Here is a 25,778-nt window from a genome sequence, read left to right on the forward strand (position 1 = left end):
TCGAGCACCGATTTGGCAGTTATAGTATGCCGGGGGGCAGAGTTGGCGGCGATAAATAGCAGTTAATTGGATGGGAGCACTTGAGTGAAAATACCGTAATTGAAAGATCTGACAAAGCGGGTGGTGATTTTCTACACAGTGGAATGCAATCAGAAGTACTGAGTGTGAGCTAGTATTGGCAGCACGGCGATGAGCTTATGGCTTAACAATGAATGAAAATGCTTTTAGAAATAGTTCACTTCTTCGGCGGTTGTTGTTGTGAGCACCTCGTTTCGTCGTCGTTCGGTACCCGTTCGTGGATCTGCACCTGGCAGGAAATCGTGTGATTGTGCGACTCGTGTCACGCGATCGTAGGTCGCATGACCGGCATCTGATCCCTCAGAATCCGACTCGTACATGCCATGCTTCAAGAAAAAAAAAGAAAATCCAAAATAAGGTCCCGCCAAGCAACACATGAGATCTTTCAACTCACCGACGCCTCCCTCATATGACCAGCACCCATCGAGGATCCCACTCCAACGGCTGCAGCACCAGCAGCCGCTCCGCTTGAGCTGGCATGACGGAAGTGATCCGACGATGTCATAGCGTACTGCTCGGTGTCCGTCTCCAGTGGACCATGCGAAATTGTCTGCAATTCAATCGTAGCCACGTATCCAGGATTTATCCGCCCGTGCAACTTGACACACCTGACTCTGGCTGACCACATTGCCCATTTCATCTCTTACGGTGGTGGTCCGGATCTCACGTGTGGTCACATCGGTGGTGACCCGCCGTTCGATCTCCTCCAACGATCCCTCCGAGGAAATCGATCCGCCATCGTCCAAGTATGCGCCAAGTACGGCGGCGTTGTCGTGACCCATCATCTCATCCTAGAAATAGATTTTTGTAGCATGGAAGTTCTTTGTTGTTCCTTGTTTGTTTGTTTGTTGTTATCATGCTCTACTCACTCCATATCCTGGTTTCAGTTTGGCACGAGGGATCGTATAATAGTCCGATCCTAGGATTTCGCGACCGCTTGCGCTGCCATCACTAATTCCTCGTGCACCGAAACAACTGAAAAATTGTGGAAGTTTGGATGTATCCCGGACATCGGAAGCATAGTGAACAACGAAAGTCTGGATTTTTTTTTCGGATTCATAGGTGAAGCTATGGAAAAATAAAATAGAGATTCATCTCAAGGGACGACTTTTATAGATTCATATGAATTTATTTCTTACCGGCATCTTGCACAAAGATAGAGGCAGCATAATAGAGTAAGCAATAGGAATAACAAGGCTAAGATAGTCATTAGAATCAATCCAGCGTTTGAGGGAGCAACCTGGAAAGATTGGTTGGATCGAAACGAAAAAAGGCAGAAATGTAGGTCTTGTAGATCATTTTTTTTTTAATTTCAATTGTCAATAATCCTTTATTCTATCCTAGGCACTTTTGTTTCTATGCTTTCCTTTTTCAGTACCCCTACTTTTCAATACTAGGTTGAAAACACTCGGCGTATAATCTTAGAGAACGTCGCTAAAACAATTTTTTAATTCAAAAATTGAAAATTTCTACAAGGGTTACTTTGTTACTTTTTTATTACTCAATCTTCCCATCCAATTGTCCAGTGATGCAAAATGTTCCTTTTTGACGCTTTTTGTTTTGTAAAAAAAGAAGTTTAGTGGATTTTCTGTTTGATCTTCCCTTGCAATGCAGCAGCAGAGCACAGACAATTAAAATTCCAATTTACCTCACAGAATTGTCCTGAATAACCGTCCACACAAGAACAAGTGACATTATTCGTCACACTGTCATGGATACAATCACCATGTCCATTACATAAACCACATAACAACGCTGCACAAACTCGTCCTGGTTCAGATGGATTTCCATCAGTGTAACTTAAATGGGTTATTGTGAAATGATTGAGCGAAAAATAAAAAATAAAGAAAAACTTGTAGTCGTACCCATCGGGACAACGGCAGTCATATCCAGATTTCGTGTCTGTACATATAGCAGCTGCGCTGCAGTTGTGCAATCCAAGGAGGCATTCGTTGACATCGGAATGTCTCATACAGATCGCATCTCCCAAACCAGCCTGAATCTCACCATTTACTGAAGCAGCGCTGGTTAGCGCAACAGAAAAATTGATCCAGATGTTTATAAACTAAACAAAACCATCTTTTCATCTCCATAAATGGAAGTACAAAGAGAAAAAGAATTACATCCTTGCATCTCACAATGTTATTACTGTTTCAGGAGTTACACAAGTGCTCAATTCTATTTTGTGTAACAATAACAAAACAACGAAAATAATAAAGTCATGGCTAAGTTACTAGCGAACGAACGAACTCACCTCAGACAGTCGATCGGATTTGCGCAGATCAATAAAGCCTGGATTGCAATCGCACTTCGCCTTAAAAGAAAGTTGTATGCATGGAAATTACTGAAATTTTAAAGATCAAATGACCGCTCACTTGATCGTCAACATTTTTGCAAGTGGAGTTAAGTGGACAGAAATGGACATCGGAGCAATAATCAATAGTACAAACTGATCCTGGCACGGCTCCTTGTGGTGCAGCGTTCACGTATGGAGGAACACACTCGCATCTGCGAATTAAGCGTTTTTTTTTTATGGAAATAGTTTAGAAATGGCGCGGATGCAAGTTTAAGAGGTAGATCTGAGTCCGAGTCGCCTTACTTGTAAAGGTAATCCAGGTCTATACAACGAGCGTTCGGAGAGCATTCGTTCAGTTCTGGCTTCTCGCACTCGTTCACTCCCACATACGACAAACATTGTCGACCAGGACGAGCAGGGTTGAGATCTCGGTAGCCAGATGGACAAGCGCATCTGTCAATCAATATTCCCAAAACTTGTGCCAAACACAAAAAAGAGTACAAGAGAATGGAGAAATTAGCTGATAACCTAACTAAAGATGAAAGAGAAGGAAAGAGAGAAATGAGGAAGTGAAGTACTCACGAGTATCCTTTGCCGACAGGAGTGCAGACCGCGTTGGGATGGCAATCGCTCGAGTAACAGGAAGAGAATGGGTTCATTTGATCCGGTGAAATGAAAAGTTTAGACGTGCCGACCTGGAAGATGTGAAAGCTCGCTATAGATTCAGCAAATTGATTGTTAAGAAAAAAAGATTGATGAAGGAAAAATCAATAAGATGATATGAAAAAGGACCAGAAAAGGTTGCGCAAACGAATTCACTCAAAATCATGTTATTATGCTGATCAGCTCAGGCAAATCAATAAAAAAAGCTACGTATTCAACATGCCAAGATTCAAGTACAGTCAAACTTGGGCATGCTATCACGATCTCGACATCAAAAGCACGAAAAATAACAGAGAAAAAAATGTTCTCTCATTTCTTTTGGTGTGAAAACTTTCAAGACTATGATCACAGAGTAATGTAGACACAAACCTCGAAATTATTCTTCTTTTTGATGTATTCGATTAGATCTGTGAAGACGGTCGACGGTTCTCCAACGGAACCGCGTACAAAATGTGAGGTGAAATTGTAGAGAAGTCCATGGATCCATGACTGGAAAAGGAGATTCGATGAGAAACATGGAAATATTAACTGTTTAGAATTACGGTGAAAAAAGTGAATAATTTCAAGATTCCTTTTGTAAAATTGGATTGTTCTACACTTTAGGGGATATTTGGTCATAAGCGGGATTTATGAATTAGCTTGATGTTTATTGTACGTGTGAAACGGAGAATTTAGAATTACTGCAGTGATTTTCATGAATTTCTTGACAGCGAAAAAAAAAACCATTAAAACTTACGGCATTTCTTGTTGACGGTTCTTCGATGTCATTTACTTCAGCAGTGATGAACCCGTTATGCAGAGGTGTTTTGTTGTAACTTTCAGCGATTCCCGTCTCGAACCTGAACCATAAAATTGACTCGCTAATAGCCCAACAATAGATAACGATGTCTAATGTCTACTCCATGATTATTCGATAAAGTGTAATCTAATTTTCAGAAATAATTCTCTTGTCGTGCAAAGTTCGTTTGAATTCTCCGATGTGAACTTATCAGTTCAAATTTTTCAAAAGCAAAATTTTTCCTCAACATAGAAAGGTTTTCTTTTACTCTCCAACAGAAAGTAAGGTAATGAAATAGTATGAGATGAAATAAATAAATAATCTAATATTCTTCTGCTAATCAATACCTTCCACAAGAAAACGATCAGATTAGTAACGGAAACGATAAATACGATAAAATCACTAAAAAGTCCCCACGATCACATGGAGATCCAAACATACCTTCCAACAAGATCCTTGTGCTGCTCGTCTCTGGGATTGGCAATATTGGGAGTGAATTTGAGTGGATTGTGACTGTCTCGAATGACGTATAGTGGCAAATTAAAGGACTCCACCTAGGATTAACGTATTTTCGAATGGATGAATTCAGAAATTACAGTGATCCGCATCACTAACCACTCGGCAGGGACTTTGTGCGTCCTTTCTCTTCTGACCCTTGGGGCATCCGCATAGTTTTCCAGCAATACATTCTTCTCCTAAGGCTTCATTACAGAAAGATGATCCACAAGTGGCACCGTACACCTGATCTTCGACTCTGGGAAATTTTAGATTTTAATCTACAAACAAAAGATAATGTAGATGAAAGGGATGAATGTAAAAACATACTTGCAAGGATCCAAAAGAGCGAAGTCATCAGCAACCTTCAATTTATCAATACGTCCTCCTGTAGCAGTGACCTGAACTTATTTATTTGGAGATCAGTGAACTGCATGCATTAGAAAATAAGTAAATAGGTATTGGTATTTCAAAAATATAATAGTTATTCTGGTCTTTCAACGAAATCTGCATTGTATTCAATGCGTCTAAATAATCGGCGGTTCAAATAGTGTTCTACATTTAATGTTCAAATGACCGATTTCTTTTAAAAAATTTAAAAAAAGTGTGTGAGGTTTCCAGCGACGCAATGTCACAGTACCTCAATTGGCATTCATTCCCTAGCCTGTTAAGCCAATACCACAAGAAAAATTCGAGAGGATTATCTTTTATGCAATTTTTATTAATGCCCGGAGAATTACACTTACTCGAGCCGCGAACTGTTGGAAAAGCTTGCACTTGTCGACTTCTTCTGGTCCGGAAAGTTTCACAGATCCATTGATGAGAAGTCCACGATCCCAAGTGCTGTAAACGTTGAATTATCGAATAAATAATAAAATTCAAGTGATAGCATCTCTTTTTCGAGACATAGATTCTCTCTTTCATTCACCACACTTCCTACTGCTGTTCGTTTTTACAAGTAATCGGTTACACTTATCAGTTCTCGTCCCTTAAACTATTAATAATAATCATTGCATATAAATTTATTTAGTTTATCTGACTTTGAAACTATTATAAAAATGATTCAACCGTATTAGTGGAAAGACAACAAACAGTTTCGCGAGACGAATGATTTCATAGCCGTAATCAACCTTGAGAGAGCAAAAGAAAAGAACTGAAAAAACATAAAATTTCGGCAAAAATTCCTAAATTTTGAAGACAAAAATACTCTACGTAGCGCAAAACCAACGCTTATGACCTCATTCACTTCATAATAACGAATATTTTCTGATCAATGGCACGGATCTCAGCTGCAAAACATAAAAATTAGGACACATACCTGTTCTCGACCTTCGGATTTGTGATAAAATTGACATCTGTGGTAACGTAGCGCGGTCCAACATCAGTATGAGTGAACACATCACCGAGACCCTGAACAATCAACAATCTTCTCAAATACTTCCAAAAGATCAAAAATCCTTGCTTCTTCGTGAAACATGGATGGAACAGACCCATAGAAAACCGAAAATTTTGTACATTTGCATTTTTTTCTTGCTTTCGAATGTAAACACCCACCTTAACAGCTGTATCGACTATTTCCACATGTTCTGGACTAGTTGGCTTACTGTAGTCGGTTGAATACTGTAGCGGTTCTCCGTCAATGTCGATGACCCTGACAACAATTGGTACCTGAAATTCGCAACTTTGTTCCCTGCTGTGACCTCGAGAGGAAAAAAAAATAGACGGATTTAACCTCAGTTACTGGAATGCACTTGTCTTCTGGACTGGATCGGGATTCTCCAGGCCGACAACCACATTTTGATCCACCGATACACACCTAGAAATGAAATCATAATTTTATATGAATTTCATGGAAAACGTGGACATCAGCTTGCATTACCTCATGAAGGTCGACCTTACAGTGGGTACCACCACATGGAACGAGGTTCGGCGACAAGGTGGTTTTCTCTGTTTCTTGCGGATGATCAATGACGAGGCCTAACTCTTAGATGATTCAATATAGGAGACGCAACACAGAAATGTCTCGCTAATAGCCGAACAACAAGATAAATGTTGGACGACAACCAATTCCAAGCCAAAAAAATCGGTTTTGCAGTCACAACCTTATCTTGTTGTTACGCTATTAGCAAACCAACATTTAGGAACGAAAAAAAAGAACACACCTATGCATACTCTTCCGGTTTTTTCTGGATTTGTGTTCTCGTCAAAGAATCCAGGTTTACATTGACAGATGTATCCGTCATCAGTGTCGATACAATCAGCGTTAGCATCACAATCGTTATCTTTAGGATCAGCGCACTCATTGTACCTTTAAGAACCCGTAAATTTTCAATCTATGGTGATCCGCAGCGCTATCACCTACCTACAAACTCGTCCAGGATTCTCTGGCATCTCGTCCTTATAGGGTGCTTTGCATTGGCACTCATATCCATCAATGGTATCGACGCATAGCGCATTTTTGTCGCAATCGTTGAGATTTTCAGCAGAGCATTCATTGATAACTGGAAAGATTTTTTGTTCGATAATAGGGGAACGGTACAAGGAGAAGAAAGTGCGTCTGTTTGCTGTCGCTAGTCGCACGATCAGTGGCTCAGTCCTCTGAGGCACTGGTTTGCGCGTTTACCGCAGCAGCTGAATGCACGTAGCAATGAAATCCTCCTGGATTACAGCCAGAGTTTTGTCTTGTTTTCTCTTTTGTGTACTTGGAATGCACTTCTTCTCCTCCTTCCTCTGCCTTATTACTGCTCTTCTCTTTTCTCGGAATCTCCCACTCCCCTAACCAATCCAACAATCTGGCTTCTCCTGCCCCCTTCTCTCCTCCCGTGGCTCCCACCAGTCACCCGACTTCTCCAGAACTCGGCGGTCCAACCGGCCGGAACACTACATAGGGGCTCACTGGCTGCCCTAGCGCCTCATCGATTTCGTTCAAAGTTTCATCCCACTTCTGTTCCCCACAAGCTGCTCTCCGTCTTCTTAGCAAGGATAATAAGAATCCAACACTTAAGTAGTTCTATCTTTAATCATAATGACCTTATCACTTTATAGCTATCCTTAGTAAACATATTCTCTTCTTCTGAACTTTGTGCAAAGAAATCTACACAAAAAAATGAAAAAGAATCAAACTTACTGAATTTGCAGTTTGTTCCTGGATTAGCAGGATTCTGATCGTGGTAGTCTGGCTTGCACCTAAAGACACAAAGTAGGAAGATCTCACAATGGTAAATACTTTCAAGAAAAACTTGTTATACAGTATTTCGCCCGAAACACAATCGTCAGACAACATCTATGAAGTTTGAAAAATCTTGATAATTTCTTAATAAATCATTTCATTTGAAAAAAAAAACAGAGGATGGAGAACTTTTTCCTTGCTTCATTTCCTCATTTCAGAGAAAAAAGAATCAAGGACATTACTGATGCAAAAAAAAAATCTGCAAAATTGCTGCCCAACATAACGCGAGCTGTTATTTCTAATTTCTTTTATTTTTTTGCACTTACTTTTTTAGCGGTAGCATGTTTGGCTAAATAATGTACTTTTAAAATAGAAGACAAAGGCTTAAGAACTTGAAAAGAAAGAAAAGGCATAAAAAACATATTCGTGGGTTTGTTTTACTCTTAGCAGAATAATTCTTACAGTAATATACTCACTTGCACTCGTAACCCTCCTCTTTGTCGATGCAATCAGCAAAACGTGAACAGTTGTTCAGATGAGGCATCACGCACTCATTTACAAGCTAAAATTAGAAAAAAAAATAGAATCTCAAATCTACGAGAACACAATCCTAAATCAATTATGCTCACTCCGAAGCAATTCCTGCCAGGCTTTGCGGGATCCTTGGACATATCGCGACTTCCGATTGGGCAGACACATTCGTAGGAATCTTGGGTGTCCTTGCAAGTGGCTGCCGGATCGCAGTCATTCAGCGACGCGTCTAGGCATTCGTTCACCAGTTCACGGCATTCGCGTCCTGTATTAACAACGATGCAGTGCCATAGTAAATCTACTTAACAGTAATTTATGTTCAATCTGTACGCTTTCTGGATGGAATAAAACTGTGATAAAGACAGAAAGAAAATAAATGCACCTGGCTTGTCCTTGTTAGCATCCACGTAGCCATCACGGCACTTACAAGTATATTTTTCTGGACCGTCTACCTCTTCACAGACGGCGGCAACGTGACAATCATGTTTCTTATCATCGAGACACACTCGTTCGAGACATTTTCGTCCTATAAATGGAAAATATGGTCTCAGTATCAACCATTCTACAATGGTGCAAAATTATGATCTATTAGGTTCCATCATTACAAAGAAATGCATTTTTCAACACCTTGCAGATGATTGCAACCCCATCATAGTGACATTCTCTGTCTTTAAGTTAAAGAGTAAAGTTAAGCGAGAGTCACGAGAATCCAGACGTCTTTGGTAAATTCTTCAGAAACACAACGGAAACGGCACTGGAGATTTTTGAATGGATGTACGAGTGGTCGACTCCAGACTGACGATTCTCAGGAAAGCTCGGGATTTCAAGGATTTCAAAGCCAAAACAGAATTGTGTTAAAGAAGGAGCAGGAAGAACCAGATAGCTGTTTCTGGTCTACTCTGTGTTCTCAATCAACTAGTCGCTGTAGTCTCCTGTTTAGTTTTGACGTCGTGGGACCACTTCTTTGGATAACCGTCCTCAGGTCTGCCGTCTTTTGCTGTGTGTGGGTCGGAGACGAGGGAAGAAAAAAAAAAAAGAAGTGAAAAACAATGCCAAGAATGAGATATTGATATGAAATGTGATAGAATATATATGGATATAATATGACAGAATAGTTCTAACAGATATGATAGAATGAGATATATTTAAGAATGAGCTAGTGGGATCTGATAAGCACTGTTAACAATTTCAAATCCCTTCATACCAGCCATTAACGCTACTTTGCACTATGGTCACCACTTATTTCACAGCAAAACTAGCTGTACTTAAATTACTACATCCTGATGCCACAACATACAACATACATGCCGCAAAATTTTACAGAAAGGCATTTCAAATCAAAATATCATGTAATCGGACTCACCAGTCCTATGAGGCAGAGGGCTTCGATCTAGGAAACCGGCCTTGCAGACGCACTCGTAGTCATTAGTTCCACGTTCAATGCATTGTGCATTTTTATCGCAGTCATGACGACCGGATTCACAGATTTGGTTTACTAAATAAGAATCAGTAAACAAAATTTGCAGAATGAATTCCCACTCCAACAGAAGTGCAGATTTATTAGAAGTAAGTATAGAAAAGTAAAATTTCACTGCTTGCATCTCAATCAGAGAATCCTGGATATAAAGAAATCATTACAAAGTGGTTTTCAAAGGTCCTGAACGGAATCATTTGCGATATATTCATTAACTGCACTGGTTTTATGCTTAAAAGCCACGTAGAGCTGATTCCTGCGTGCATGGACGTCTGCGATAGATGTGGTGGAAAGGGCACGCGATAAATGCACACAGTATAGATCTCGGATTTGTTCAGGCGGGATTTTCTCACAATATAATTTTAGTTTTTTACTAGAACCTCTAATAGTTTTCAATTTATCGTTGCAGGAACTAAAAACGAGTAAACAGAGTACAACTGTCAATGCCGAAGTGATGGAAACTATAAAAATCCTACAAATCCAGATGCAAATACTTCTCTGACATTCACACAGTAACGTTGCGTTATAACTCATAAACATTAACGACGGCAACACTGTGAAGTAATTGTTCTTATGAAAATATAAAGAAACACTCACATTTCCTACAATCTCTTCCTGGATTCCTCAACTCATCATGATCAACGTAGCCTTCTTTGCACTGACATTTGTAAGCGTCACGAGTGTCTGAAATTTCAAGAACCCTTCTAGGCTGAGTGAAATTTTTTGAGAGAAATTGTAGTTTATTAAAGAGAGAGTGGAAGGGGAATAAAAACAAAATAACGCCAAAATGGAGCAAAATTCCACAGCTGGTTACTATAGCAAAACAATCCACAAACCTATACAAATTGCGTGTTCATGACAGGTGTTAGTGGTTTTCGAAGCACACTCGTCCACAAGGGCGCGGCATTCCAAACCAGCAAAGACATGGATATTCGGAGAGACATCCACAAATCCTTCTTTGCATCTGAAACAATTAGTCATCTAACTTTTTCTAATAACTAAGGCAACGGTGAGAACGACACCTGCAAAGGAATCCATCAGCCAAGTCAACGCAGTCGGCGTTCGCCGAGCAGTTGTGTCGATTCTCGAGGCATTCATTGCGAACTGCAAGGAACAAAGAAAACTAGTAAATTTGTGGAGTGATCTCTTTGCATGAGAACTTTCAGGAATTGTGAAAAAACACAATAATGAATCATGAAAGCACACGCTAAAAACTCTTAATTAACTGGAAACTTAGTGCTTAAAGTTCTTACTTAGCTGAGAACCTAGTGCTTAAAGCTCTTAGTTAACTGAAAACTAACGCTGTGTGCAAACTCGTCCAGGCTTCTTTGCTGGATCCGGTGACTTATCCAAGAATCCGCTATTACAGGTGCAGATGAACGATTCGTCTGTGTCAGTACATCTGGCATTAGCGTCACAATCATGAGTACCAGCCGAACATTCGTCAATCACTGAACATAACTCATTATTTCCCGAACCGCTTATAATTTCTGGATTATTTTCTATTATGTTCAAGTTTCAAGAGAAGAAGAGCAAATCTGGAGGCAAATCTGGATTTTATGCAGTGTAGCGGTTGGAACTCATCATGCATTACCTATGTATAAAGTTTATTACACCTGACTTTAAATCAAATTACTCCAGTCGCTTCAGAAAAGAAAAAAAAAGGAAGAAAAATGTTCTCCAAAGTTTGAGGCCACAACTTCGTAGCGTATCGTCTGCTACAGTAACAATAACCGCACTTACAATTACTAGTTTTTAAACAAGATGCTTTTACTAGACAAAGTAAATGAAGAAAAAAAAACTCACAGCATATCTCAGTGACTGGATGTCTCTTGTAGAAATTTTTGGTGTCGCATTGGCAGGTGTATTCACCACTAAAAAGGAAAATCAATATTACAACTCAAGATTATGATTTCCAGAAGCACACAGTTTACGAAATTACAAAGAACAGGCGTCTTAGAAAGAGAGCATTTCGCGACAAGACCCAATTGGCACGCATTCTCTGCAGAACTCGATGACTGAATTAGCTCATGTTTTAGATGTTGATCTTTCGCTAAAACTTTTCCAAGAAAGTATAGTTGTAGTTGTATAGTTGGATCAAAACATGAACATAAAGACATGAAGCATGGACAGCGGCTGCGCTCGTAGCGGCGTGGTGGAGCGGTTGGGATCGTGTAAGGATCCTCGCTACCCCCACCTATCTTTGCAGTTCATCATGGTCCCAGCTCGATTCCAACCCTATAGATTATAGATCCCGATCACCAGCTTGGCCTCACTCAATTTCTCCTGATCGTCCTAAGAAAAAAACAACGTGGGAACCGCTTCAATTCCCGCGAGGTTCATTAGGAAGCGTCATTCTTGCACACGCTGTGGTTGGGCTCAAGAACATTTTCACTGGTTTTACTTGAATAAGGTTCTGAAGAGACCTCATCGATTTTCGACCGCTCGCTCGGGAGAGGCGTACGTAGAGACGGTGCGTTCTAACGTATTTCGTAGGAGTTAAAGCGGTTCCCACATCGTTTTTCAGGACGATTAGGGGGAATTGAGCGTGGCCACGCTCATAATCACAACTTACAACCGGAACTCTACATCACAGGAACCCTAACATCGCTAATTTCTGATGATCTGGTGCCTTTATTCTGGATTTCTAATAAATAGTCAACAGATATCGTGTTTTGAAGTGATAATTACATTATAATAATTATATTCCAAATTATAAGACTCACTTATCGCCAGGAAGACATTTCTCCTTCTTCCTGGCATCACAGGAGTTTGGTATCGACGGATCACAGGTTCCAGGTGCCTGACATTTGTCTGACTTAGCATTTCGAACGTATCCAGAGCTGGAAATTTTCGTTTAAAGGAAATGTTGTGAGAATTAATCGAGGCTCAACAAACGAACAGAAAACAAACAAACCTGCATTGGCATACAAACTCTCCTCCAGGCCCTCGGATACATTTTGCGTTCGGTCCACAACTGTTCTGTTGTCCTGGATTACATTCGTCGGTGGATTCCGATGTGGGAGGAGTTCCGATCTCTACAGAATTACGATTTTTGATGTGAAATAGGTAGCTTCGCTTAGTAAGAAATGATGGAATACGCACTGCATGCTCCAGTATGTGGATCCCTCCATCCAAGATCTTCAGGACATGTGCACCGCCAATTCCCGAATGGCGTGCGCTCGCAGATTTCCGGATCCGGACAAGAGGTGGCGATTTCTGGATTGCACACATCGCCGCCGCAAACCTTAGTGGAAGACGATCAGCAGACGGTAATCAGTCAATAAAACGAATCTTATGGATTGTACCTTAGTAACTGGATGCAGTTCGAACCCATCAGGACAACCGCAGGTGTATTTCCCATTCTTCAGCATACAAACTTGGTTAAGAGCTCGATCGCATCCGGTGTGAGTGTTAGGATCGCATGGGCCTAAACATTAATAAGAATAATTGTCGGATTATTAAGCGCATGGAATTTTAATGGTTCCCAGACCTGTAGTAGGTTTCGGAACTTCGGTTTGTGGGCACGTGACTTTCTGGATGGCACTTCTCAAGCGAGTGTTCAGGTCCTCGAACGCATTTACGTGGAAGGTTCGATCCTTAGCGCCCGTAATCTTAAATGCACAAATACTTTTCAGTGTAGACTTAGTGTATCCATGATATTCAGGATATCCAAGATATTTAGGTTTTGATGAATGTACGTGGTGAGTGCAATTTTTTTTCGGTCCCTCATGTTTTTTTTTTAAATGAACAATCACTAATTTGAACTAATAATGTGATAGTAATGAAACCACCTCTTCCAATTCAGCTTGAAGCACGTGATTTGTGACTCCCACAGCGAATAGTTGAATATTTTGTCTGCGAGCGTCAGTGGCTGGGATGGTGACATTATCCTGAAATATCATCGATGAAAATGTGAATGAAATCAGCTATTTTCTTCAGAAATCGGGGCAAAGTTCAATTGTTGTTAGCAAGTTGCATCAGTACCCTGCCACATACGGTGGATACGGTGGATTCCGCCAGGGATTCGCTGCGGGACGCGCGATAATGATCGGAGATTTTTACCCGAATTGTACGTATAGTGAGTATCTAGTTTGGATGACCCTTCAGTAAATCCCGCAAAATGAGCCCTTTTTCCGGAAAATGTTCTCCTTTTTTTGAAGGTTTCGGGTTCGAGTCAGACCGGTCAAATAACTGAATTCTTCTTTGTTTTTTTCTTTGATCCGGGAGAAAAGAAAAAGTCCCCGTACCTGGCTCCTTCCATCCGTGATCACAATACAGACTCGGGCCACCCTCTGCGATAGCGGTCGTGCCCCTCGTTGTTCGCTGAAGGCCTGGCTGGCGACGTGCTCAATGGCCGCTCCGGTTCGAGTTAGACCCGTCAAATAGCTGAATTTTTCTTTTTTTTTAGTAAAAATAATTTTTACATCAATTTTATATGAAAAAATGTCTGAGAAACACTAAGTTGACTATTAAACCCTGCTATTATTAATTGACTAATTATTAACTATAACTAATCAATTAATTATTAACTAATTAACATTTTTTTCTAAGCCTCTAATTTTTTCAAAAAAAAAGAATTCTATTGCGATCTAATTCTAAGTGATTATTTTTACTACTTTCTCAAGAACCTTACTCTATTCCACGAATTCCATCGTGAAGAGATTTGCTGTCCTTGTAGTCGTCCAGACCAAATTCATGCCTGAAAATTTTTAACGTAAACACGTGTAAATTTCTAATATTTCTTCGTTTCCAATATAAATACATGGTTTCATCGAACTTAAGGGGAAATTTTTTAGTTTAAGTTTTTTAGGTTTAAGTTTTGTTTTTTTTTTAATTTTTTCAGTTGTATGCATAGAAATTCAGACTAAAGAGAATTCAGTTTATGAGCTAAGGGAACCTGTGCCGAGAAAAGTTGGTCGGTCCCATGAGGAACGGAGTCAAGGTTTCGAGTGAAAAGAAATTTCGGATGCAAATTAACGTAGTTACGCTTCGGTGTCGAGTCGTATCCACAACTACGGAAAAGTTGAGATCTCAAAGAAAAACTAAATCGAAGGCACCTAATTTGATCGGAGTACTGTACCACCGAAACACGGGTCTTGTCCGGTGCGATATCGAAAAGTTCCGTAAATTCGGCGAGGAATCTCAGCACCTGAAAACGAGTCCAATAAAAATACTAAGAATGAATTGAAAAAAAAAAACTTTCTTCTATCTATAAAACATTTGTAAAAGAAGGACCGCAATACAAGTGTGTGCCACAGTCACCGTAACCTATGTTGACGCGGACGACCGCGACGCGTCTGGAGTAACTCGCGCGACCTCGCCAACTGATAAACACTCCTTTTCTTGTGCAGTTGCGCTCGAACGCGCGTCGCGGTCATTTGAGTAGACATAAGTACCGGACCACTATATTTGTCAAGTACGAGAGATGAATACTACATTACCTCCAATGTATAAGTAAAGTAAATGCATGGAAAAAAACTACATAGAGTTCCGTTAATTCTTTAATAATTTCCCCCATAAGAAATCTTCACCTCAGTCTGGAATATATATGATCCAATTGATCCCGATCCATCGATCAAAAACACCAGATCGGTGGCTTGTACAGGGCTGTAACCAAAAATTTCGTTAAATGACCAGTGCAGCGTAAAATCCGCACAACTGACCAAACAGTGCTAAGCGTGCAAACTCGTCCAGGTGCGAGATTTGCGTTCGACGAGACGTCAACGTAACCGCTGAAGCATTTGCAGGTGTAGCCATCGGGCAGCTGGACACAATCGGCGTTCTGATCACAGGAATTGAGGGACGAGTCGGAGCATTGGTTAGCGCCTGCAGTACGGTAAATTATAAATTTATAAATTAATTAAATCATAAAATGTTAATTAATCAATAAGTAATTAAAGTTCAAATTCAAATTCAGTTCAAAAGTTCAAATTCACAATAAATAATTCGAGTTAATTGTTCTGTTAGATTATTTAATTCACAATTACTTCACATCTGGGTCTTCACTCCGAGACTTATGTCCAGGCGACCGCGACGCACGACAAACGCATGCGTGGCGGTCGCTAGGATGAACCTAAGGACTGGCAAGCACATCTGTTGTCTTTTCGAAAGTATTTCTATAGTTCTGAAGTTCTAAACATTCTCTTAGCTCTACTTCACCACACTACACCATCCTTTAGAAAAAAAAACAGGAAGAATCTATGGATTGTTTCCTGCTGACTTTATATTTTTATATGAAGTATTATTTATTTTACATGTTTATTTGTTTGTTTATCTGTCGGAACACCATCTCAACGCTATGAAAGATCACCGATCGCAATCAATTCGTTGTGAATCTCACCTTGTGAGCATCTTCGTCCCGGCTGGAGGCTGTATCTGGATGAAACATCCGTGTAACCCATCTTACATTTGCACATGTATCCTTGTTGTAGATCTATGCATTCCGCATACGGTGAACAATCAGCGGTTCCATCAGCGCATTCGTTAATTACTGAACGAAACAGTGCTTTTGTGAAAATTACGTCAAAACATCAAAGAAAATTCTGGAAGAAAAATGATCACTTTGTTGACATTTACGTCCAGGAAGATGGTAGGGATCCGGTGAAACGTCGATAAATCCTGCCTGTAATTCACGGATGGATCTATTCAGTGATGTTTGTGAACTCAGCATTCTATGTAGAGAATAATAGAATTTTAAAAAAATGGGGAAAAATTCAAAATCACAAAAAATAAAGCGTAATCGAGGGGAAACAGGCAAAAATTTCATGAAATATACATTTTTTTTACTGTAATACACGCTGGACTGCTATAATACACTTATTTAATTTCTGATCCTTAGGATTATCTATAATCCCAGTAATTCCGCCTTGGAAACTCTCTAAAAGTATTTTTTAAAATTTAATAACAACTCTTTCTAGTTGAAAGTAAGTTGAAAATTGATTTTCGGATTTTTTAAAGTCATATTTAGGACTTTTGGTCTCGTCGGATTTACATATATGAAATGTCTAGATTCCCTTATTATTTTATTTTATTTTATTTTATTCTGTTATTCAAAACTCAAAAATTTTCCGGGATATTCGGTGATCAGAAGCGTCCTCTGGATTTTTTCATGCCTTTTCTTTTTCAAAAAAAAATTCACTTGCTATTTTTAATAAATTTTATTTCGACTATCCTGCGCCAAATCCTATTTCGATTTTCCTACCTTTTATTTCTTTCTATTTTTTCTCTTTCTGTTTCCTATTTTCTCACTTTTGATCGATTTTCCCACCATTTTTTTTAGTCGAATGATTCGTCCCCTAATATTTCAGGAAGGAAATATTTTGAATTTATTTTTAGGTTTCAAACAGTTTTCAACTAATCATTCGTATCTCTGTTCGTACTGTTCGTACGAAGCCTTTCGAAGTACTATACTACTCAGAAACAAACGAAGTAATTCTGCTAACATTTAACTGTTCTCTATTAACTAATTTTTTTCCCCAAGAAAAGAATTTTCACGAAAAAGAAAACTCTTCGCTATTTTTACAACTTTGCAGCTTGCCTCGAAACATTAAATCGTTCAAAACTGATTTTAGGTAGTGGTTTTTGAGTGGAACAAGCACTTACCTTACACTGACACTTAAATCCGTCATAAGTGTTCGAACAGATCGAATTTCTATCGCATTCATTCATTCGTTCGCATTGTGAGAACACTAAATTGGAAACTCTCAATAAATATTCGTTTCAGGACACCTCATCTTTTTACTGGATATTCAAAAATCTTATCTAAAAAAAATTCTACTTCTCCTGAGGTGTTGAATTGTCAAAATTAAAAAAAAATCATAATCTATCTATACGGAAAACAATTTATTTCAAAATATTCTGGTTTCATTGCAGAAAAGGAAAATTTTTTGGATTAAATTATTCCTGTCACTTGTACAAACTCAAGCTTATGCAAAAGTGGACAAAAGAGAACTCAGAAATTTAGTTTTCTTTTTAAAAAAATTTTTTTAGGACTCTTTTTGAGTTCTTGAGGGTAAAATCCAGATCTTGAGGGTAAAATCTAGAAAAAAAAAACATCTCATGTCAACAACAACAAACATGCCCTTAGGTGATAATGATGATCCGAACGCACCTTTACATTTCCCATCACGTTGTTGAACAGCTCCACGTTTACACTGGCAAACCATTTCACCTTTCGCGTTGAAACGACATTCCTCGTTCGGCCCACATTGTTCCAAACTACTGCATTGAGGCTTAAATGCGGTAAGAATTTGATTCCCTTTGTTTACTTATTTATTTGTTTATTTGCTATGCTGTTGTTAATGTAAGTTACCCCAGCTGATTTTTCTTCCACGATCAGTTCTGGATAGAATGGATAACATAAATGTTTTAAATTCTGTTTTGTTTTTTTAAATGTTTTTTCATGTTGTTATGTTGGTTTTTTTATGATTTTGAAAGTTCCATAAGTTCTGGATAGAATGGATGACAATAGGTGAAAATCAAGGATTTGAGATGGAAAATGTCAAAAACGAAGAGTTTCAATCTCAAAAAAAAAAAACCAACTTTAACAAATGACTTTAAAATACAACATTATAATTTAATTGTAGTTATATGAGCAAAAAAATTTCATACAGTTAGAAAAATGGCTGATATGAAGGGATTTCTAACTACCTGTATATGAAACTACGTACATTGCTTATTTTTAAAACATTTACACTTGTTTTTAAAAGTAAATTTTTGTGCTTAAATGTTTTTTCTTCAAATTTGTTTCCTTCCTCAAAAAATTTGACATTCTATGACTTTGTACGAGACGAGCTAGAGGAGAAAAAGAAATGTCAACATTTTCAAGTTATCCGAGAGAGAAACGAATAATTACAAAAGAACTAGCAAATCTCGTGGATTTTCACCCAGATTCCTCTCCAAAATCCATTTATACAGCATTTATAAATATTTTTTGATTTAAAAAAATCATATCACCTGTCTACTAGTTTGTCCATAATGTTCTGGGGATTTTGGCCTATTACACACTCTTCCTGGATAGTGTACAATATCCGGTGAGGCATCAACGAATCCAGGGCGACATCTAAACTCGGTAGATCAATTCGCGCGGAATGAGATCCACTATTTTCGAATTAGAAGATTGAAAAATTCCTCACTTGCACTCATAACCCTCAGCTCGGTCGAAACAGTCCGCATTGCAAGAGCAATCCGCTTTCCCTGTGGTACATTCGTTCACCACTTCAACGCACTGAAAATTACCACGGCATTTTCTAAATTCAAATTCACGAAATCCTTTAAAAAACTGGGAACCGAAAACATCAGGAGAAATAAAATTCCAAAAGCAGAGAGCTATATAAAACAAGATTCTGAATTTTTAGAATTATTAAGAAAACTGTGAGAAAAAAAAGAAAACTTTACAAAGGATAAGAGAATAGCAGAAGAAGATGATGTTAAAGTTGCTTCGAGAAAATAGAAGCTGAAAATCAAGAAAAATTCCAAATAAGAAGAGCTAAAGAACTGAGTGCGTTAGAAACCTCGGAAGAATAAGGGCAACTAAAAAGTGCGGACGTCAAACAAAAAATATTGATGATGGACGAATGTTAGAGAAAAAGACATGAATGTATGTAAAAGAAGAAATGATACGGACAATAAAAATAATAGAGGAAAGATGAGTAATGATATGATGAAAAGACTATGAGGAATAACACCTAGAACTTCATGAATAAAGAAAGAAAAATGAAAAAGGATCGTGAGGTAAGAAAAGAGGAGAAAACCCAAAGGAAAAGAGGAAATTTGAGCGGAGAAGGGGAATACAAAAAAAGAAAGATTAACAAAAAAAAAAGGTTCAGAGAGAAGCGAAAAAAGAATTAAACGAATAAAAAAGGAGAAGTTAAAGAGAAAGACAAGGAAAAAAAGAGACGAAAAAGAAGAAGAGGACAAAATTTAAGAGGAACAAGAAGAGGAAGCAGAGAAAAAAAAAAGAAAACCGATAGCCATAAATAGTTGTGATGTCTGAAGGAACCAAAGGGACCGCTCACCTTTCTTCCTGGTAATTTACTGACAGATGACGAGATGTCAGCAAATCCCGGCTGACATACACATTGGAATCCTTCCGGAGTGTCTACGCATGCAGCGTTAGGGTCACAATCGACACCGTAACTGAAAAGAACTTTTCAAATTAGAAAAAAAAGAGAATAAATAAAATAAAAAATTGGAAAAAAATATGAATAAAAAGATATAGAATATGAATATGAATAAAGAATATGATTAAAGAGATATATAAAAATATGAATAAAAAGAGAACAGAACACACGTTTGCTTCTGACTGCATTCATTGCTCGTTTTCTGGCAAATTCTACCCGGTTTATTTGTTCGATCCTGCGAAACATCAGCATATCCGGGCTTACACTCGCACGTGTAGCCTTCTTCCTAGAGTTTTTTTTTAGTTGAGAAAATTCTTAACGCTATAATTGTGACTTAATCGGGATACTGTAGCGTACGGACCTTATCGATGCAGTTCGCATCCTTGTGACAGGAGTTTAAGGACGGCCGAGCGCATTCGTTTACCCAAAGACATCGTCCATCACGCAGACGATTCACACCCGTAGGGCATTCGCATCGATATTGACCGTTAGCGAAAACGCAGACCTTCAAAATTCAAATCGTTGGCCCTTGTCAGAATTCAGAATTGGTCGAATTACGGTCGATCGAGTTGAAGTATAAGTGAGAAGTTATAGGTTTGAATACAGAAAATTCACACATACCTTCATAATTATATGTCCAATTTTTTTTTTTGGAAAACGCAACAATAAAAAATGCAGAAACATAAGATTTTTCAAAATTTCTGGAACTTTCGCCTACTTTCATACACACTTTTTGAAAAACTGTTCAAATACATTTCTGGTTTTTTTCTAAAATTTCTCATGTTTACTAAGTGAGGAATTATAAGTTTGAACAGAGAAAATTCACACATACCGTCAAAATTATGTTTTCAATTTTTTTTTCGGGAAATGCAATAATGGGAAATAGAAAAAATAAATTTTTTTCGAATTTTCCGGAACCGCCTACTGTCATATACGGTGTTTGAAAACTATATAGATACATTTCCAACTTTTTTTCTTCAAAAATTTCCCATTTGTACTCTGTATCCGGTAAAATTTCTCCGTTCCTAGCAAAAAGTGAAATGTTTCTCCTGGAGAAATTTACCTCATGTTTGGCTTGACTGCATGACAGCGGGTCGTCGACTCGACATTGAAGATTTGATGCTGGAACGAGAAAGTATACCTATTATGCACCATACTATATTACATACATACTATATACCATATATATTGTATAAGTGTACCTACTATACTCTATTCTTGTAGAAGTAAAGTTTTTTTTTCCTTTTTTTCGTAGTCTTGAATAAAGAAATTTGAAAAAAAGGGAACTTGAATAAAGACTGTGGAAAACATAGAGTTTTTCGGATAGGTTCTGATTTTTGAAAAAAAGCAGTTTTTTTTGCATGCGCCTCATTTGTAGAGGTTGGAAAAATTACTGATAAACGTCCTATCTTTTTTTTTTTCAAAAATTCAATTCAATGCAATCAAACTAACGTATTCCAATACGATGCTCTTTTTTGCCATAGAAACTCGAACTCCTTAATCCTGTTCCACTTTTACAAAGAAAAAAGAAATAAATTGTTGGAGAAGACGAATTTGCGACAGAAGTTATGCTACTTTCTCAAAATTAGAAAAAAAAAGAGCAGGAGAGGGAAAAACACAGACCTAAATGAAATTTTTTTCCTAAAATTCTGCTCTCCACAAATTTCTAATATTGATGTAATTGCACAGTTACACAAAAGACATCAAAAATGTCGTTATTCCAATTAGGATTCAGAAAAAACGATTTAGATTAGTTAGTTTTTTTCTCTTGTTGAGAGAGAAAAAAAGAAAAAAGAGGAAAGAATAAAGTGTAGAGAAATAAATGTGTGTAGAAGAATAAGATGTAAAAGTGGCACACAATTCAATTCTACAATGGCGATGCGCCATGGCCAAATTCAAAAAAAAAGATCGAATATGGGACCTAAGTTCGAGCTGTTTTTTTCCCTTTTTTTCTCTGGTTGACCTTCGGCTTGGAAGGCTCTTCTAGCTTTAAACAGCATAGTCTACATTTCTACCTGCAAACACAATCATAAATCAGGTTCTCTACGATCAATACGACATGTTTTTGGTGTTCGTTCTGTAATTGCAGAACAGACATTTGTGCGGTATCATTGATGTTCATAGATGCATGTGCGTACGTTGTACATGATCATGTCATGCTAGCCCGATAACCATCCGGCTTCCTCGCTTCCTCGCCTCTGCTTTTTTTTTCTTTCCTCAACGATCCTTCTGTACAACATCGAAGCACACGTGGAACTGGTCTTGAAACGCAATCACGCAATTATTACTGTAATTTGCAACGGTGTGTACGTAGCTGTCGCACGCTATTCATTGCTTATAGTTGCCTGATGATCAGTACTCCCAAAAATTGACAGCGGGTGTGGTTAATCGGTTAGTGTCGAATGACCTTGAAAAGGGTGAAACGTTCGAAATCAATCAGGTATAATGAATAATTACTGGATGGAGGAAAGAAGGGTGAAAGATTTAGACGGGGGGAGAGTAGGAGGGGTGGAGGGGGACGGGGGCGCTACCGTCGCTTCACCGTCAAGGCTAAGGGTGTGGCCTGGTGGTTTTCTCCGCCGTCCCCTCTGCCTGCCATCATCACTGATGCCAATCCATTCATCTCCTTCCATTCCACAGAATCTACGATCACAAAAAAAAGGAACGAGAGACCAAAAATAACACCTACAGTATGTTTGCCGATTGTAGGTATTCGCCTCGCATACGGCCAACTGTGCTAATAACAGAAATATGGCGGCCCGAGCCATAGGGCCAGGTGCGGTGCGAAGCCTGAAATCAGATTTTTCCGAGGTTTTTTCTCGGGGATAATCCTCAAATATCTTCTCAGGAGGACAAGAGTTACGAGTTATTGAAATGTGACAAATAAGAAGTGTATATGTGTGTATGTACCATCGTCGGTGCCCATAAACGGAGGCTAAGGTCAAGTGCGGTTACAATATACTGGTAAGAAGTGGATAACACGAGGTCATCTACGATTTCTGAGGAAAAAGAGGAAAAAAGTAACTGAACGAGAAAAAATAAGGAATTTTTGGGAAATTTTCGTGGAAAAGAGAAGATGCTTCAAAATGAACACAGGTACACAGCGGTCAGAAATCAATTTTTCTTCTTTATTCATCTTAATTATTGTTAATTTTTTGTAGTTTTGAGGAAAAAAGACCATTTTTTAGGAGATCCAAAATTAATTTCTTTTTTTTCAGGAAATAAAATTTTTCAGGAAATTTAACTCTAACTAACTTACAACTAAAATTTATTATTTCACCTGTATTTGACAGAATCTACGTGCCTAAAAACTATCAACATGTCCTCTCTTTCAGAGAACTTTCTTATAAAAATTGGTAATTTTTTTTCGGAACAAAGTTATTTCAGAATCCGAGAATTTCAGAATAATATAAAGAAGTAAATAAAGAGTAAATAAAGAAATTTGAGGAGTCAAAATACGAGGAATAAAAGCATGGAGAAGATTATAAAGCATTTTATTCTTTATTTATTTATTTATTCTTTATTAATTCTCGCTGTCGCTTGCTTTTATTTAGGATTTTCTACTTTATACATTTATTTATTTATTTATTTGAACCTTGGTTCTTTGGATTTATTCTGGAGAAGTGAGTGGTTACAATCTCCCCTGGTTACAAAGCAATGCCCAGATTCCAGGCTTACGTTCACCATTATATCATTAAAACTATTGATTCAAGTAAAATTACTTCGTAAATTCGTTCTTTTCAATTTTCTACAATTGAAAAGAACCTGATATGGTGTATATATCTGGTGTAAACAAATAATTAATAAATAGTGATTAACTAAGTAACGAAACCTAGAAAAAAAATATGCTGTAAAAGGATAGGGGCAAAAAGACGCAGACTGATGCATTTTGCAGGAAATTTTTAGGATCTTAAACATTTTGAAGACAGGCACGATCTTTTCATGGGATTAAATGCCATTCAACCTAAATATTTTTGCACTTTTGAATGTTTTTCCTTGAAAATACGTTGAAAAAAACACCTATCACATTCCAAACATAATTACATTATTAATGTTAGTGTAAGCATGTCGATTCCTGTAAAATTTACTCCTCAGGAAAAGATGCTGAAGTTTTTTTTCTTTTTAAACGCATAAAGGAATAGTACGTGAAAGGAAAATCTCAAAATTTTTGGCAAAAGGTACTCAAATTATATTTCGAAAAATCTATGGTTTAAAGTTGCTGCAAAGAATTCAAGAATAGATGGAAAACAGAACTTGTTCGATCGATTTCTTCCTTAGAAATCAACAGCGTTTGGAGAATCAGAAGGCAGGAATCCAAACCATGTCGTGTTCAGATAATCCAAATCTTAAGAGAAATGAAAGATCTCCAGGATCTTGGTGGATTTTCGGTGAAGAAAGAGAAGAGGAGATGTACAAAGGTTCAGCGGACTCCAAAAGAAAATCTTTAAAAAGCTTCAAAAATCCCCATTGTCACAGTTCTAAAAAAAATCTTTGACAAAAGGAGAATAAGAATCATGAGGTTGACCTAAACCACCAAGGAAGGATTGGTTGCGTAGTTTTTTTTTTCTGGAGAAATAATTGTGGTTTCAATATAGCACCGAGAGGTCTTCACAATAAAAATGGTAGGTCAAAGATTAAACGGAAAGAATTAGAAAAAAAAAGAAAAAAAGAATTAAACGGTCCATTTTGAGGATACGATGTATATCAGTGGTTAGGAAACAGGATTTCGGTATGGCATAGAACTTTTGCTACAAAATAATTATGGGAAAAAAGAGAAAGATGCGGGGAGAAGCAAAAAAAAATAGAGAAAAGAAAAAACAAGAAAAAATAGAGAGAAGAAAAAGCAATGAATAAATTTCCTGATGGAACAACTAGAAGTACAGGAATTCCGCGGCACGTATCAAACAACTGGAGAACAGCTCAAGAATCGTGACCTTGGACGGTTGCGCCACGCCCACCACGCGCGAATTCCCGACTCTCCCCATAACTCTCCGAGGAGACACCGGCACCGGAAATCGCCTGAAACTCTCCTCGAAGCCGGGGTCAGGAATGGCTAAGCTCCCTCCTCGTTGAGCTGATCGTCAAACCGCGTGTTAGCCGCGCGTTAATGAAGCGCGCAAGCGCACGAGCGAGTGCACGAGCGTTGACGTAACGCAACAACGCAACGCAGCGTAAACGGCTAACATCGACGACGACGACGGCTGCCTGCCGCTCCGCTCTTTTAGCGCAAATCATCTTTTTAGCGTAACGTGTGACAAACAAGATGAAACAATACAAAGTGTAGAACCCGTTTTGATGATGTACATATGGGGTTGGGCGTTGGATGGATGGATGGATGGATGCGACGGATTGCGACGGACGAAACGCAACGCTGCGCTCGGATTGCTTAAGCGCTGATAACCGCATAAACCGTAGCATGTGAGTGAAATAACGGGGCCCGCGCTATCATCGTCATCGTTACGCAATTGCGGACCAGAGACATGAATCTGTGAAAAAAAAAACTATATTTTCGTCGTTTCGTACAGCAGATCTTATATTTTTATTTATTTATTTACTATTATTTATTATTATTTATTTAAGTCATTGTATGGGCCAACACTCGTTCCAAAACCCCAACGATTACGAATTCCAGTAAAACGCGTTGGGGCATCCCGAGTGGATTGATACGCCAGCGACTTTATCCTTTTATTATTATTTATTATTTTGTAAAAAATTTTATTATTTTCTAAAATTTAATATCTATTTATTATTTGTATTATTTATTACTTTGTAAAAATTGTTTCTAACTCAGACAATGTGTGTTTTTTCTTTTGCCTTTTCTTTTTTTTACTTTTCTTTTTTTTTTGTGCACCTTTTTTTGGAGCATATGAATAAGCGAATAGGCGAATTTCTATTATTTTCATTTATTATTTACTCACATATCCACCAATACAATTCATTGTGGACGTCAACACTCGTTCCAAAATCCAAGCGATTATGAATTACAGTAAAACGCGTTGGCGCGTCCTAAGTGGATTGATACGCAGAGACCAGGTCTCTATTGGATTTTTCAAATCCACTTCGAATATCTTCGACGGAGATCCGTATTTTGTATACGCAGAATTCGTATACAGAAAGGCGATAAAAGCAGTAGAAAAAAACATAAAAATAGTAGAGCGATAATGTATACA

At 38.2% G+C, this 25,778-nt stretch overlaps 1 protein-coding gene across 2 annotated transcripts; it reads right to left on the reverse strand.

The window, feature by feature from the left end:
* Positions 1 to 224: 224 nt before the first annotated feature.
* On the reverse strand, positions 225 to 22,376 carry RB195_008290 (uncharacterized protein; the record flags this gene model as incomplete). Of its 2 annotated transcripts, none has more annotated exons than XM_064194716.1 (55): positions 225 to 404; positions 473 to 628; positions 687 to 869; positions 948 to 1,053; positions 1,218 to 1,318; positions 1,727 to 1,877; positions 1,944 to 2,074; positions 2,333 to 2,392; positions 2,454 to 2,586; positions 2,678 to 2,827; positions 2,957 to 3,069; positions 3,407 to 3,526; positions 3,774 to 3,876; positions 4,257 to 4,369; positions 4,431 to 4,569; positions 4,641 to 4,711; positions 5,057 to 5,153; positions 5,629 to 5,720; positions 5,865 to 5,978; positions 6,043 to 6,126; positions 6,190 to 6,287; positions 6,473 to 6,618; positions 6,673 to 6,811; positions 7,438 to 7,496; positions 7,956 to 8,041; positions 8,109 to 8,275; positions 8,393 to 8,536; positions 9,374 to 9,505; positions 10,082 to 10,168; positions 10,321 to 10,448; positions 10,507 to 10,588; positions 10,786 to 10,935; positions 11,291 to 11,358; positions 12,211 to 12,327; positions 12,402 to 12,522; positions 12,590 to 12,731; positions 12,793 to 12,914; positions 12,978 to 13,098; positions 13,279 to 13,377; positions 13,735 to 13,873; positions 14,121 to 14,186; positions 14,545 to 14,636; positions 15,019 to 15,094; positions 15,151 to 15,313; positions 15,828 to 15,977; positions 16,049 to 16,109; positions 17,090 to 17,175; positions 17,598 to 17,718; positions 18,443 to 18,548; positions 18,622 to 18,713; positions 19,504 to 19,624; positions 19,779 to 19,894; positions 19,970 to 20,113; positions 20,672 to 20,730; positions 22,298 to 22,376. In XM_064194716.1, the coding sequence occupies 55 exons, from the start codon at positions 22,374 to 22,376 to the stop codon at positions 225 to 227; spliced, it is 6,276 nt and encodes a 2,091-aa protein (XP_064045861.1). The 2 variants fall into 2 exon arrangements, with proteins under 2 accessions (XP_064045861.1, XP_064045862.1); XM_064194717.1 differs by having other exon boundaries at positions 6,190 to 6,293.
* Between the last annotated feature and the right edge of the window lie 3,402 nt (positions 22,377 to 25,778).

Source organism: Necator americanus, chromosome III, assembly GCF_031761385.1.
Source record: "Necator americanus strain Aroian chromosome III, whole genome shotgun sequence".
NCBI lineage: Eukaryota > Metazoa > Nematoda > Chromadorea > Rhabditida > Ancylostomatidae > Necator > Necator americanus.